General features: G+C 36.7%; 1 protein-coding gene across 2 annotated transcripts in view; it reads left to right on the forward strand.

Moving 5' to 3' along the window:
* The window catches only part of MACROD2 (mono-ADP ribosylhydrolase 2), a 1927670-nt gene that overhangs the window by 2492 nt on the left and 1911598 nt on the right, over positions 1–13580 (forward strand). For both annotated transcript variants that reach the window (XM_036322176.1, XM_036322177.1), the window contains exon 2: positions 5139–5255. In XM_036322176.1, coding sequence (XP_036178069.1) covers positions 5139–5255 — 117 coding nt within the window. The remainder of the gene's footprint in view (positions 1–5138; positions 5256–13580) is intronic.

Below are 13580 nucleotides of genomic sequence, written 5' to 3' on the forward strand. Positions count from 1 at the left end.
CATAATAGACAATGTTCCTGAGTAATATTATAATGCTTCCTTCATTTAACATCTACGCAGTTGAACTGTGATAAGCAGGCTTTTTAGAATCTTCAATGTCTTAGTTTGCTAGTAATTATAAGAGAATATATAACCAAATTAATATTTTCTAAATAAAGAAGCACATGCACAATTAAGAAAGGCATTTAACAAAATAATTTCTCTTGTACAAACGATCCTATTTTTGCCTGAAGTTTAATGTTAAAGGGAAAACTTATTGAGACTTGAAGACTTTAATATGTGTCTCTGTCTTATTAGGACGTCTGTTTTTGAATAGTTAATATTTTTAAAATATATATTGTACCATCAAGAAGGAGCTAAAGATTTCAGTACAGTAGTTAGTATTAAAGAAGCTGATGACCTTTTTCCATTTATTGCACTGGAGAGGATGGTGTCATATTTTTGGAGCTGTTATTTAAACCTAAAAGCTTACCCACCTCATTGAAATATCAAGGCATTGTATAAACATTTTAACTCAGTATACCATCTAATAAGTAGGTCTGCCTGCTTATATGCTTGATTAACAAAGAAAGGATTTATTGCAAAGGTGAAGCATTCTTCAAGGAAAAGTTTGTGTAATACCAAAAAAACTATTTAGTATATGTATGTAGCTTTCAGTATGTCTCATTGTTTAAACGAATAGCTAACATCTAGTTAACTAGATGTTGTTGATCTAGTATTTTGAACCCTAATTCAAAACTACTTAATGTGTATTACAATTTCAAGTACTGAAACTATCTCATTTTTATCTTATTGTCTTATTATAGATCTTGCTTTGTCCTAAGTGTCCACACTTAAACTTTTAAATAAATGCAATGAAAAAGACTAGGTTGCTTTCCCATATGTACCTTCTGACACTCATTAAAACTACAATTGCTTCATATATTTCAACCTGATTAGTAATATTGCAATATTTCCATATTAGTGATCTGAGCTTTTTTAGAAGTGCTTTAATAAGCTCTAGTCATCCCCTTTCCTGCTGTGTGATTATTTAAATTTACTATCCCCTTCAAGCTTCCTATTCCATCAAGACCCCATCCTCCTACTAAACAGATGATATTGCCTTTTTTTGTTTGTTTGTTTTAATAAGAGAAAGTTTATTTAGGAGGCCATAGAGGTAGAAGTGAGCTTTAGAAGAAATGGGCTCAGAAACAAGTTTCAGCAAAAGAAGGGCCCTTGGAATTTAGGAGATGGAGACGGGGCGGGGGGGGGGGGGGGCTGTGGGGGGGAAGGCAGACACACTGGGTCTTTAGAGAAGTAAGAGAGGAGAGGTTTGAGTGGAAAGGGAGAAGGAGAGAGAATGAATGAATGAGTGAATGAGAGAGCATGAGGGAGCACCGTTGCAAGCCCTGGAGAAAGATGGGATTGGGGAAAGGCCTGGGTGTGCTCCATAGAACTGCCAGAGGTTGCCTTTTAATTCATGGAGAAAATACATGTCATATAACATGAATAACTGCATAGTATTATTTGTCTCTTTCTTCACAGGTTCTTTGTCTTTTCAGCTTTGTTTCTATCTTAAAGAAAGCACTTTTCTTCTTTGTTTCTAAGATTAATCCCTCTGTGCTGTCACATCTCTTGAATTCTTTGAGATCTTGTGCTATCATTTATTCCCTTTCGGGTATGTTTAGTTTCTGAGTGTCTTCAGGTTCCTCTCCTCAACCTATATGAATACTCAAGTCTCTTCTACCCTAGCGTAGCCTTCCTTTTGATATCATTGTAAATAAGATGGGTATTAACAGGAAAGGAACAAAGGGAAGGCCAGATAATATAGGCATGCCATTTATGCCAGGTCGCTGAAGTTCTGTTCCACGCAGATCCTGAGGAAAGGGACTGGACAAAGGAAAACTAGATGCATACCTAGTAAGGTCTGGGTGACACAGGGAAGGTACTCAGTCACCTGTGAACAGGTCATTGGCCAGAATAGGTGTGGCCATTGCAAACTTGGGAAAATTTGATACACATGTCATATAACATGAAGAACTTCTGAACAAAGGAGCTCTCTCTCTTGCACACTTGGCTACTGGCGCTCTAGTCACAGGGGGTGCACTCCACTGCAATACCTACATGGCTCACGGCCATGTGGACCCCACACACAATGGACTGATGGACTACAATTAGTCTGATACTACACTGGCCCAAACTCCATCATGGAATGGAAACTCTGGACACTGGCTTTGCTTTTAGTTCTACTGAATTCCCAGTTGTACCTCTTCCAAAACTGGTTTAAGGGAAATGGGACTTTGCAAGACAAAGGATATAATTCCATGCAAATAGAGCTTTCTACTATAGCTCATCCTCCCTTGGGGGCCTCCGGAAATTCTTATTCCAATGGTACCCCAAGAATCCCACTCCCACTCCAAAGGAGAAGGGCAATCCATGCAATTCTCCCATAAAACTTTCATCTTGGAGTTTGCTATTTTCATTTATTTTTCTCAGTCTCTCATAGCCTCCTGGACCCCAGTTACACTCTAATAAAACTGATTTTCTAAAGTCATTCTGTAATAACAATGATGATGGTACTAATATAAAATAGTTACTGTTACTATTTGAGTCCTACTCAGTACTTTTCTAGGTACTTTACATGGGATCTCATTTAATTCTCACAACACTCTGGGGCAGTGATGGCGAACCTTTTGAGCTCGGCGTGTCAGCATTTTGAAAAATCCTAACTTAACTCTGGTGCCATGTCACATTAGAAATTTTTTGATATTTGCAACCATAGTAAAACAAAGATTTATATTTTTGATATTTATTTTATATATTTAAATGCCATTTAACAAAGAAAAATCAACCAAAAAAATGAGTTCACGTGTCACCTCTGACACGCGTGTCATAGGTTCGCCATCACTGCTCTGGGGTATTATACTCTAGGGTCAAGAGCTTTAAACACCATGTGCATAGATTTGAACCCTAGGTGTAGTGCTTTCTATCTGTAACATCTTAGGTAAATTATTTAACCTCTCTGTTTTAGTTGCCTCACTTGTAAGTTGAGAATAATACCTACCACCTATCTCAAAAGGAAGCTGAATCATAAGGAGCTTAAGTAACCCAAGATCACATGGATTTGCATGATTTGGCATTAGAACCCAGACCATTTTGTTCACCACTTTATTCTCTTTTCAGTGCTTTGGGTGATCCAGTTGATAAAACCAATGATTTATTAATTTTTATTCTTTCTGATCTTCCTGTAGCAATTGGTAATATCTCTTCTCTTCTCCATATTTAAACTCTTTGCTGGTTTCCACATCACTGGGACCTTGATTCACCATGTGCCCCAAGTGACATCTAAACTTCATTTCATTTTATCCCTTCTTTGTGTGTACTCCCTAAATTTTTTATTTTTAAGCTTTGCTCCCCTCCCTTATCCTTCCCTGTGAACTTCCTGTAGGACTAGAAGTTTAGGTTATAATTTCCAAAATCTCTAGGTAGACCTCTCTCCTGAGTTCCAGATTCTTGATTTCAACTTGAACGCCCTTTCGGTATCTGAATTTCAATAGTGTTGACCCTTGAGTATTGTAGTATTGTGATTTGAATATATCCATCTGATTAAAATACAGCTTTTGTTGTTGTTGTTATTTTGTCTACTTATGTGGTTGAAGAAAAGCAACTTCTAGGAGTGGGGAAAAATATTGGCTCCCTGTTTCTTGTTCACTTGTGTTTACATGAATACTTTCTACAGTTTATTTCTTTGGAATAATTTTTCAAAGGGATTATTTTGTGTTAGGTTATCTAATGCTAGATACTATCCTTAAATCCATCACCTAAACTTTAATACCTTGTAATATGCTGAAAGAAAATTGGAGAGGGAGAATACAAACTTTGGTAAAGTATGTGATATAAGACAACTGACTTATAGAATGAGTGAAGATGCCAGTGTCAGTTTTTATATTGACTAGTAGTAATTTTTAATTTCTTCCTTATTTCTTTAGGTTAAAAATATAAATATAATTATATACATTTTTCTTTGTATCCTAGTGGATAATTTTATGTACCTTCTGGGATATGCATAATTAACTTTGAATATTAGTGGTCTACTTTATAGGATAAAGATTTAACTGTTCAGCATGGTATACAAGTTCCTATACGATTTTATTTTAATTTTTGTTTCAAGTTACTTTTCACTTCAGTGGCCACTTCTCTTTTCATAGCATATCTTGCAGCTTCATTAAACTATTCTTATTCCTTATCTTTGTTTACATTACTCTTTAGTCTGAAATATCCTTACTTTTTACCTCTTCATGATAAAATTCTCCCTGTTAGGAACCAGCATACACATCACCTCTTTTGGGGAGCTTTTCTTGAGAAGGCAGTACAGTATAGTGGCAAATTGTATAGGCTATAGTTTCTAATGGCGATATCTGACTGGATTTTCATGGAAAGTTCTCTTGCTCAGGACAGATTAATGAACTTTGATGTGCTTTATTTCCCTATCTGAAAATAGAGATACTAATACTATGTATTTGTTGAGTTGTTGAGATTATTTCAATAAAATTATATATGTGAAGTATCTGGCACACGGTGAATTCTTTATAAATGACACCATTATTATCAATTCTAAGATGCATTTAAAAATATTTTAATCTTGTAATCGATATATATTTAAAGTATTGTTTACATCACTTCCAGACAGGTGTTATTAAATTAAAAGTGCACTTTTATTGTTGATGGCATCTTCAAATTAAAATATCTTGGTGACTGCCTTTCTTATGCTCTTAGCATTTATACATACCTGTTTTAGGATTTAGTGTTTTATTTATGTAGCTGTTATTTTGTCTCATCCATTTCCTCTTTTTGTCTTGTGAACTTCTCAAGGTCAAGGATCTCCTTTGTATTTGCAATGTGTAAACATATCACGTGGCACACAGTAGACTATCAATAGATGTTGATTGGAAGAGTTTCCTTATTGTTCTTTCTGCTAATATAGTGTTAATTCGACATCTTTTTACACTTCAAAGTAGAGTCATTAGATTTGCATTCTGGTGTTTCTCAAGCCCACATTGATTCTTTTGGTAGTTTAGCATGGTTAATATTTAAGTTATAAAATAATTCCTGATCTTAAAAGTTAAATACAAATGAAAGTTCTACTTTTATTTTGCAAGAACGCTTACTGAAGATGACCCTAGAGGAAAGACGCAAAGAATACCTAAGGGACTACGTTCCCCTGAACACTATTTTATCGTGGAAGGAGGAAGTGAAGGGCAAGAGCCAAAATGATGGTAAGTTTCTCAGAATATTTTTCAGGTAGATACTGTTTCCATTTTTTTAATGACTTCTGCAGGACAATTTTTGGCAAAAATGAATAATAGGAATTCAATAAAGAAATGACAGTTTTGCTATTTTAAATCATTGTCAGTTGTCATTTAATTATTTTTAGCAATCTATTATATATTATTTAAATTTAGAAAATTATTATTTTTAAAATTTTTTAAAGTTCTAACCCTAACCTTAACCCTAACCATTCTAAAATACACCACGATTATATTATGGTACTCTTTTATGGGTACTTTAAAAAAATTACATTGCAGTAGTTTTTGGAGCAAATGATATTAGAGATTATGGTGTGACCCTTTGAGTTTGTTTTGATTAGGTTTACTTATATTGGATTTCTTCAGTTTTATTTTAAGGATTGGATATGTTTCAAAGACAGTGTATCAAAAAGAATAGAGAAAAACCAAATAACACTTCACATAATTTTAGAGAAGAGTATACAGGGTGTCCCTAAAAAATGTATATACACTTTAATAGCTGATAGCTCAATTTTGAAAATGAAATGCATTTTTATAAACATTGCCTTTATAATTATTCAAAGTGTGTTTATACATTTTTTGGGGTCTGGTATTATATCTACATATAAAGTATTATATGACAAATTTACTCTTTATCAAACTTGTTATGATTTAGAGTCTAGATTGTTTGAGGGGAAAATATATGTATTAAAATATAAATGAAATTTTTACTATTACAAAGGTTCATGGAAGAAAATTCTAAAAGCAACATAGTAAATTTAATGTATGTTTAATATGTTTATCTCTGAATTAAAATTTATTGGTGTTTATGGTCTGGATGTCAAGTTTAAAAGAAATAGGGTGCTTTTTAGGATATGTAACAGTTGAGAAACAAAGGTAACTTTAAAAAAGGAAATTGGAACATGCTGATTTCACAGATTGTGGTCTTTGATGGAACTATACAGGATATTATGGCCCAAAATAAGAAGACTAGCATGGAGTTCCTATGTACAAAATCTGTGGGAAGTAGCAGCCAAATTAAGATTTAGAACCTGTGAAGAAAACACATTGACCTGAGAGTTTGGGACTTTAGACAGAATTTTGTTTTTCTAGAAAGGCAAATCATGTGGGTTCTTTTAGACCCTTCTCTGCCTGGAAAAGTGTGCCCTTGGCAAGTGGGTAGTGTGTTTACCCCTAGTTCTAGTGGGGGTCATTAGCTGATTGCGATGTACAGATCTGACCTCCTTGCACAGTGTCTTAAGTAAATGCAAGTTATTTTAATAATAGTCTAATCAAGACATCATTGAAAGAGTAGGTAGTGCTGTGTAATGAAAAGAATACAGAGCTAGATATCAAAAGGACAGAATTCTGGGCCTTCTCTGACCTAGGGCTATGTGCCTCTTAATGTTTGGGTCTCAATTATTTCTTTTGTTTATATGAAGCTGGTATTGAATACTCCAGCTTTACTTTTTATGCTAATAAACCTCTCTTTTTCCCGTGCTTCATTCATCTGGTTTTCTTTCTTGGTCACAGTTTTAGCTGGTCAGTTTTCTAAGGATGCAATACATGATGTTCTTTTAAAATTGTTTTTGACTTCTGAGATAGAGTTAGATTCCTGTTGCTGCCACAGCAATTGACAAAGCAGTACTGAAACCCAGGCTGCATTGCCCAAGGTTGGGTTAGCTCACCTCTGCATAGAGGCTTGGCCTTTATGTTGGCTGCTTCTACTTGAACATTCAGCATGTAACAGTGTAGGATTGAACTGGGTTATTAAGAACTCAGTGTTGGATGTTTTTAGAGACACTACACACCAAAATGTGTCTCCCAAATCAGATAAGATACATTAACATCTGACATTGTTATTCCCTAACAAGATCCGGTGTATTTATTTAATCCTATTTCCCAATATGAGTGTTATAAGTGATTTACAACTGCTCTATGTATTTCAGTTTTTTCCTTCATGCTTTTTGAAAATGACAGGCCTTCATGGGGAACTAGGTGATATGATCAAAATTGTATTTCTATTTTTTTTTTAATTAAATCTTTATTGTTCAGATTATTACATTTGTTCCTCTTTTTCCCCCCCCATAACTCCCCTCCTCCCAGTTCCTGCCCCACCCTCCGCCCTCACTCCCCACCCACTGTCCTCATCCATAGGTGCACAATTTTTGTCCAGTCTCTTCCCGCATCTCCCACACCCCTTTCCCCCCCAAGAATAGTCAGTCCATTCCCTTTCTATGTCCCTGATTCTATTATAATCACCAGTTCATTCTGTTCATCAGATTATTTATTCACTTGATTCTTAGATTCACTTGTTGATAGATGCATATTTGTTGTTCATAATTTGTATCTTTACCTTTTTCTTCCTCTTCCTCTTCTTAAAGGATACCTTTCAGCATTTCATATAATCCTGGTTTGGTGGTGATGAACTCCTTTAGCTTTTCCTTATCTGTGAAGCTCTTTATCTGACCTTCAATTCTGAATGATAGCTTTGCTGGATAAAGTAATCTTGGTTGTAGGTTCTTGGTATTCATCACTTTGAATATTTCTTGCCACTCCCTTCTGGCCTGCAAAGTTTCTGTTGAGAAATCAGCTGACAGTCGTATGGGTACTCCCTTGTAGGTAACTGAGTTTCTTTCTCTTGCTGTTTTTAAGATTCTCTCTTTATCTTTTGCTCTTGGCATTTTAATTATGATGTGTCTTGGTGTGGTCCTCTTTGGATTCCTTTTGTTTGGGGTTCTCCGCGCTTCTTGGACCTGTAAGTCCATTTCTTTCACCAGGTGGGGGAAGTTTTCTGTCATTATTTCTTCAAATAGGTTTTCAATATCTTGCTCTCTCTCATCTTCTGGCACCCCTATAATTCTGATGTTGGTACGCTTGAAGCTGTCCCAGAGGCTTCCTACATTATCCACGCATTTTTGGATTCTTTTTTCATTTTGCTTTTCTGGTTGGGTGTTTTTTGCTTCCTCGCATTTCAAATCATTGACTTGATTTTTGCGCTCCTCTGGTCTGCTGTCGGGAGTCTGTATAATATTCGTTATTTCAGTCCGTGTATGCTTAATTTCTAGTTGGTTCCCCAATATAACATCGAGGGTCTCATTAGTTTTCTTGTAGATCTCATTAAGTTTATCGGCGGCTTCTAAACAGTTCTTGAGAGACCTTAAAAGTGTGGTTCTGAACTCTATATCTTCCATTGACAATTTTGTCCTGTTTCTTTGTCTCCGCATTTTGTTATGCTTCCTTGGTGCACCCCCTAGTGGTCTTTGTGCGCAGTCTTATAGTTAAACCTTGATTGTTGTAGCTAATACCAGGGAGGGTTTGACCTCCAGGCCAAGTGGCTATGAGAATCAGCTGTGTCTGCAGTGAGAGAACTTCTGTCCTCTAGGGAGGTGCTAATCTAGCCTTTGCCTGAGGCTATCCGGTAAATGCCTCTGTGCAGGGCTTGGGCGGGGCGGGTCGCACAGGATCAACAGGGTGGGCTGGAGAGAGCAGTTATGGCAGCTCTCAGTCTTGTCCCCAGGGGCTCTGCCTCTCTGAGTCCCAGCATCGGCTGCAAACCTCGGAGAGAAAGCTGCACTCGCTCTGACCGAAGCCAGACAGTCCCGCTTCTCCCGTTTGAGTCTGGGTCCCTAAAGACTCGCCTGTATCTGGAGCTCAGAGTCTGCGACTCCCTCCCGATTGAAAACGCCAACTGCGCCCTCCGCCGCCAGCCCGCTCCGCGCACTCCGCACCTCAGAATTTGACTTCAGCACTGCGCCTCCTCTGAGTGTCCGTATGCGTTTCTCTTTCCTCCTAGTTGTAGGACTTCCACTCAGCCAGCGTTCCTGTGGTTCTGGGTGATGTCCGTTCCGTTTTTTAGTTTCACTTTTGAAGTAGTTGTTCAAGGCAGCAATCTCCGGCGTTAACCTATGCCGCCATCTTGGTTCCTGGAGAACTTCAAAGTCCTCTGTATTTCTATTAAACAGTGCTTTATTCCCTTCATTAAATGTTACTTGTTCCTCTCTGTTGTGATGTAGAACTTGGTGACTGGTCCCTTCTTTTTTCATGAAAGAGAATGGCTCATTCTACATGCAATATCTGTTAATTTCTTTATATAATATACTAGAGGCCCGGTGCACAAAAATTTGTGCACTCGGGGGGGAAGGGGGGGGTCCCTCAGCCTGGCCTGTGCCCTCTCGCAGTCTAGGACCCCTCAGGAGATAACGCCCTGCTGGCTTAGGCCTGCTCCCGGGTGGCAGAGGGCAGACCCAATCCCTAGGTGCAGCCCCTGGTCGGGCTCAGAACAGGGCCAATTACCATGTTTCTCTTTTATTAGATAGGATATGTTTTCTAAGTACTTCCTTCTAGTGTTATGTATCTAGTCTTAGATAACTAAAATATTGGTCAAAAGAATTTTAGTATTTTTAGTTTGAAAGATCTTTGAAAAATATAAATTCCAAAAATCAAAGGGCAATTATAAATATAGTTATATTTTAATATTCTATTTTGAAACGTTTAAGCTTATGAACTAACTGCTTATAAATGTATATGTGTAGATATTGATATTTGTAGCTTTATTTTTTAAATATGAGATTTCAAACTAAGTTTTAAAAGAAGATAATTTATAATTCTTTGTCACATAGTTTCTTTTAAATTTAGTAGTTTATTATTATCTCTGTCTTTATAGAAGTTCATTTGGTCTTGATATCCATAATTACATGGAAACTTCTTAAGCTATTGTTTTAAAAATTTTTTTTACTTTGCTCAGTTTTCTTTTATTTAATTAAATGTTTATTGTTATATTGTAGTAGAAAGTTTAAAAAGGGGTGGAGAGACTGAATATGTTACTCATATTTTGATTTTAATCTGTCCTAATAAAAGGAAACCAAAAATTGCCAAGCAATATAAAATCAATGTTTGTGTAGAAAGAAAAAAGCAAGTAGATAATACAGGGTGGGGCAAAAGTATGGAAAATAATCCTATATAATAAAACCCTAATATGCAAATGGACTGAACGACGGAACGACTGTTCGCTATGACGTACACTGACCACCAGGGGTCAGACGCTTAACTTAGGAGCTGCCTCCTGGTGGCCAGTGCGCTCCCACAGGGGGAGTGCCACTCAGCCAGAAGCCAGGCTCACGGCTGGCAAGTGCCTCTGCTGCAGGCGGCCAGTAAAGTGTGAGGTGTCCCAGACTGCAAGAGCCCTGGACTGTGAGAGGGATGTCTGACTGCTGGCTTAGGCCCAATCCCCCCAGGATCGGGCCTAAGCCTGCTGGCGGACATCTCCCAAGGGGTCCTGGACTGCCAGAGGGCGCAGGCTGGGCTGAGGGACCCCCCCCCCCCCAGTGCATGAATTTCATGCACCGGGCCTCTAGTAATTAACACATTGCAGACTAGTAGTTTTATTGCTAGCTTTACTCAGTGGCAGGTAAGTTTCTATTGAACAAGTACAAAAATGATTTTACATAAATGTTAAAGGCAAGCTTGAAAATTAAATACCCATTGCATTTTGAAGTTACTTATTATATGTTCTTACAAGCTAATATCTTTTTAAAGTATGATACTTTGTAAAACACTGTGTAATATGAAGCGAGAATTCTCATGATCTGTCCGCAATGTGTTAATAAATAATAATACAAGAATAAACCGTGTTTCGCCTACTGACAACTGTAAACCTACTTGTACCGCAGTGTATTTTCACATTGACATACTTCTTTGGTAGTCTTGGAAAGCTATGGATCAGAAGTGGTAAGTAATGGAAGAGGATTACCAAAACCAAAAGAGAAATCCGTTTGTTTATTATTCATGTTCATATTTATCAATACTATTAGTAAATCTCTTGAATTATATGCTTCTAATTACTTCTTCCTCTGTATTAGCAATTATATAATAATTCTCTTTTACTTCTCAGTTGCTTTGTTGTAGGGAATTTAAAAATGCTCATCTCTCCTATTATATTGTCTCTAGCATCTGGAATAGTGCTTCATGCATAGGTAGGCTCAATCAGTATGTTATATAAGAATATCTCAAAGGTTAACAGTCTACAAAGGGCAGTTCTTTTTTTCAAACTTTAAAATGAGCATTTAAAAACATACAAAAATAGAGAGTATAATGAAGCTTTATGCACCCATTACTCAATTTCAACAGTTAATATGTGGCTAATTTTATTTCAGCTATACCAAAGCTCTCTGTACCTTTCTCCAGACTATTTTGAAACAAATCCTGTACATCATATCACTTTTATCTATAAATATATCTATGTATGCATATGTATATATTTCTAAAAGATAGGGACGCATTTTTATTGTTTTAATATAACCACAATACTATCATAACATCTAAAAATTAATAATTCTTTAATATAATAAAATATCTAATTAGTATTCATATTTTCCTGTATCATAAAGGGTTTTGCTTTCTTTGTATAGTTGGTTTGCTTGAGTCAAGATCTAAACAAGGTCCACATATTCTCTTAATTTATATATTTCCTAAGTCTCTGTTAGTCTACAATTTTTTTTTTCTCTGTCCTTTCCCTGCTTTGTAATTTATTTATAGAATAAAGTAGGTTGTTTGTCTTATAGAATTTTTTACATTTTGCATTTTGCTGACTGCATCTTTGTGTTGTCATTTAACATGTTCCTCTTTCCCCTGTGTTTCTTATGAGCTGGTAAATACAGAGGTTTATCAGACTTGAGTTTAATTATTTGAAATAATACTTTATAGGTTGTTGTACTTTCTTTCCTATAATATTAGAAGGCACATAATGTCTGGTTCTCTCTCTCTGTGGTGCTAAAACTGGTCACTAGTTGAAGTATTATCAGGCTAATTCATCCATTGTAAAGCTCCCTATCAACTTTTCACCTAAATTACTTTAGTAGTCATTAATGATCATTATTTTTAGGGGTTATAAAATAATGTTATTTTAATATTATCATTCATTTTTCATTTATTAGTTGAACTTATATAAAGAAATATTTTTGAATTGAGTTTTCTGTTTTCATGCATCACTGTTTATACAAAAAAGGAAGAATAAATGCTAGATTTCTTCTTTCTTGCCAGTTTTCAGGTTGAGTTGGTTCTTTGAAATTTAAAATGACTAAACAGGAAAATGGTATTTAAAACAGGATGGAACTCAGTAGGGATAAAAAAATTGGAAAGGAGTGTTTCCTATTTAATCATTTGATATTAATTCTTTTTTATATTGTCATACTCAGTTTGAACACTATAATTTAAAAGTAAAATAATCTCTAGAAGCAGAAGAAGACTCAGAGCAAAACACCCCAGCTTCAACTTACTAATTTTTCTCAGCTTTCAGTTCTCAGTTTGCAACCCTTCTATTCTCTCTGAAGTCTTCCCTACGCTCTTACTGTGGAACAGATTCCTTTTTTATATGTTTTCATAGAGCCATGTTCCTTTTCCTGGAGCATTATATCAATTTATTTGTATGTACTTAATCTAAGGATTATCTAAACATGGTCAGTCTCCTTATGAGATTGTAATTAGCAAGCATAGTGCTTGATGCACAGTAGATATTCAGGAAATATTTGCTGTGTGAATTGAACAAATGATAAATTATTTGCTTGATGGTATATTCACGTATTTATTTGCTTTCCAAAGTTTCATGTGGAAATGACAAGCTTAGAAATTAAGCCAGATGTTTTTTTAATGTAGGTAACAAATACTTTAAGTCTTTGTGATATACAGTTGGTTTTATTAAGTTTTAAAAGTCAAATATTAAAAGTCTATCGGTGATAAATTTCAATAAATATTTTACTGAACTATTTATTACATAGGTAAGTTGAGACAAATATGAGAATTCATGTGTTATATGTATTTATCAGCATTCAATATTATTATTGACTAGAGGCCCGGTGCACAAAAACTTGTGCACTGGCGGGGGGGGGGGGGTGTCCCTCAGCCGCACTTGTGCCCTCTCACAGTCTGGGACCCCTCTGGAAATAATGACCTGCTGGCTTAGGCCCCCTTCCGGGTGGCAGAGGGCAGGCCCAATCCCTAGGTCATGCACAGAGCAGGGCAGATCGGGAGGTTGCGATGCCACCCCCAGTCACACTCAGGGCAGGGCCGATGGGGAGGTTGTGGCGCCACCCCCTATCATGCACAGAGCAGGGCAGATCAGGGGGTTGTGGCGCCACCCCTGTCACATACAGAGCTGGCTGATCAGGGGGTTGCGGCGCTGCCCCCTGTCATGCACGGAGTAGGGCCCATCAGGGGGGTTGGGGCTCTGTACCCCGCCACACACAGAGCAGGGCTGATCAGGGGGTTGGGGAGCTCCCCCCTGTCACATACAGAGCAGGGCTGATCAGGAGTTTGGGA

The sequence above is a fragment of the Myotis myotis genome, unplaced genomic scaffold, assembly GCF_014108235.1.
Source record: "Myotis myotis isolate mMyoMyo1 unplaced genomic scaffold, mMyoMyo1.p scaffold_m19_p_9, whole genome shotgun sequence".
NCBI lineage: Eukaryota > Metazoa > Chordata > Mammalia > Chiroptera > Vespertilionidae > Myotis > Myotis myotis.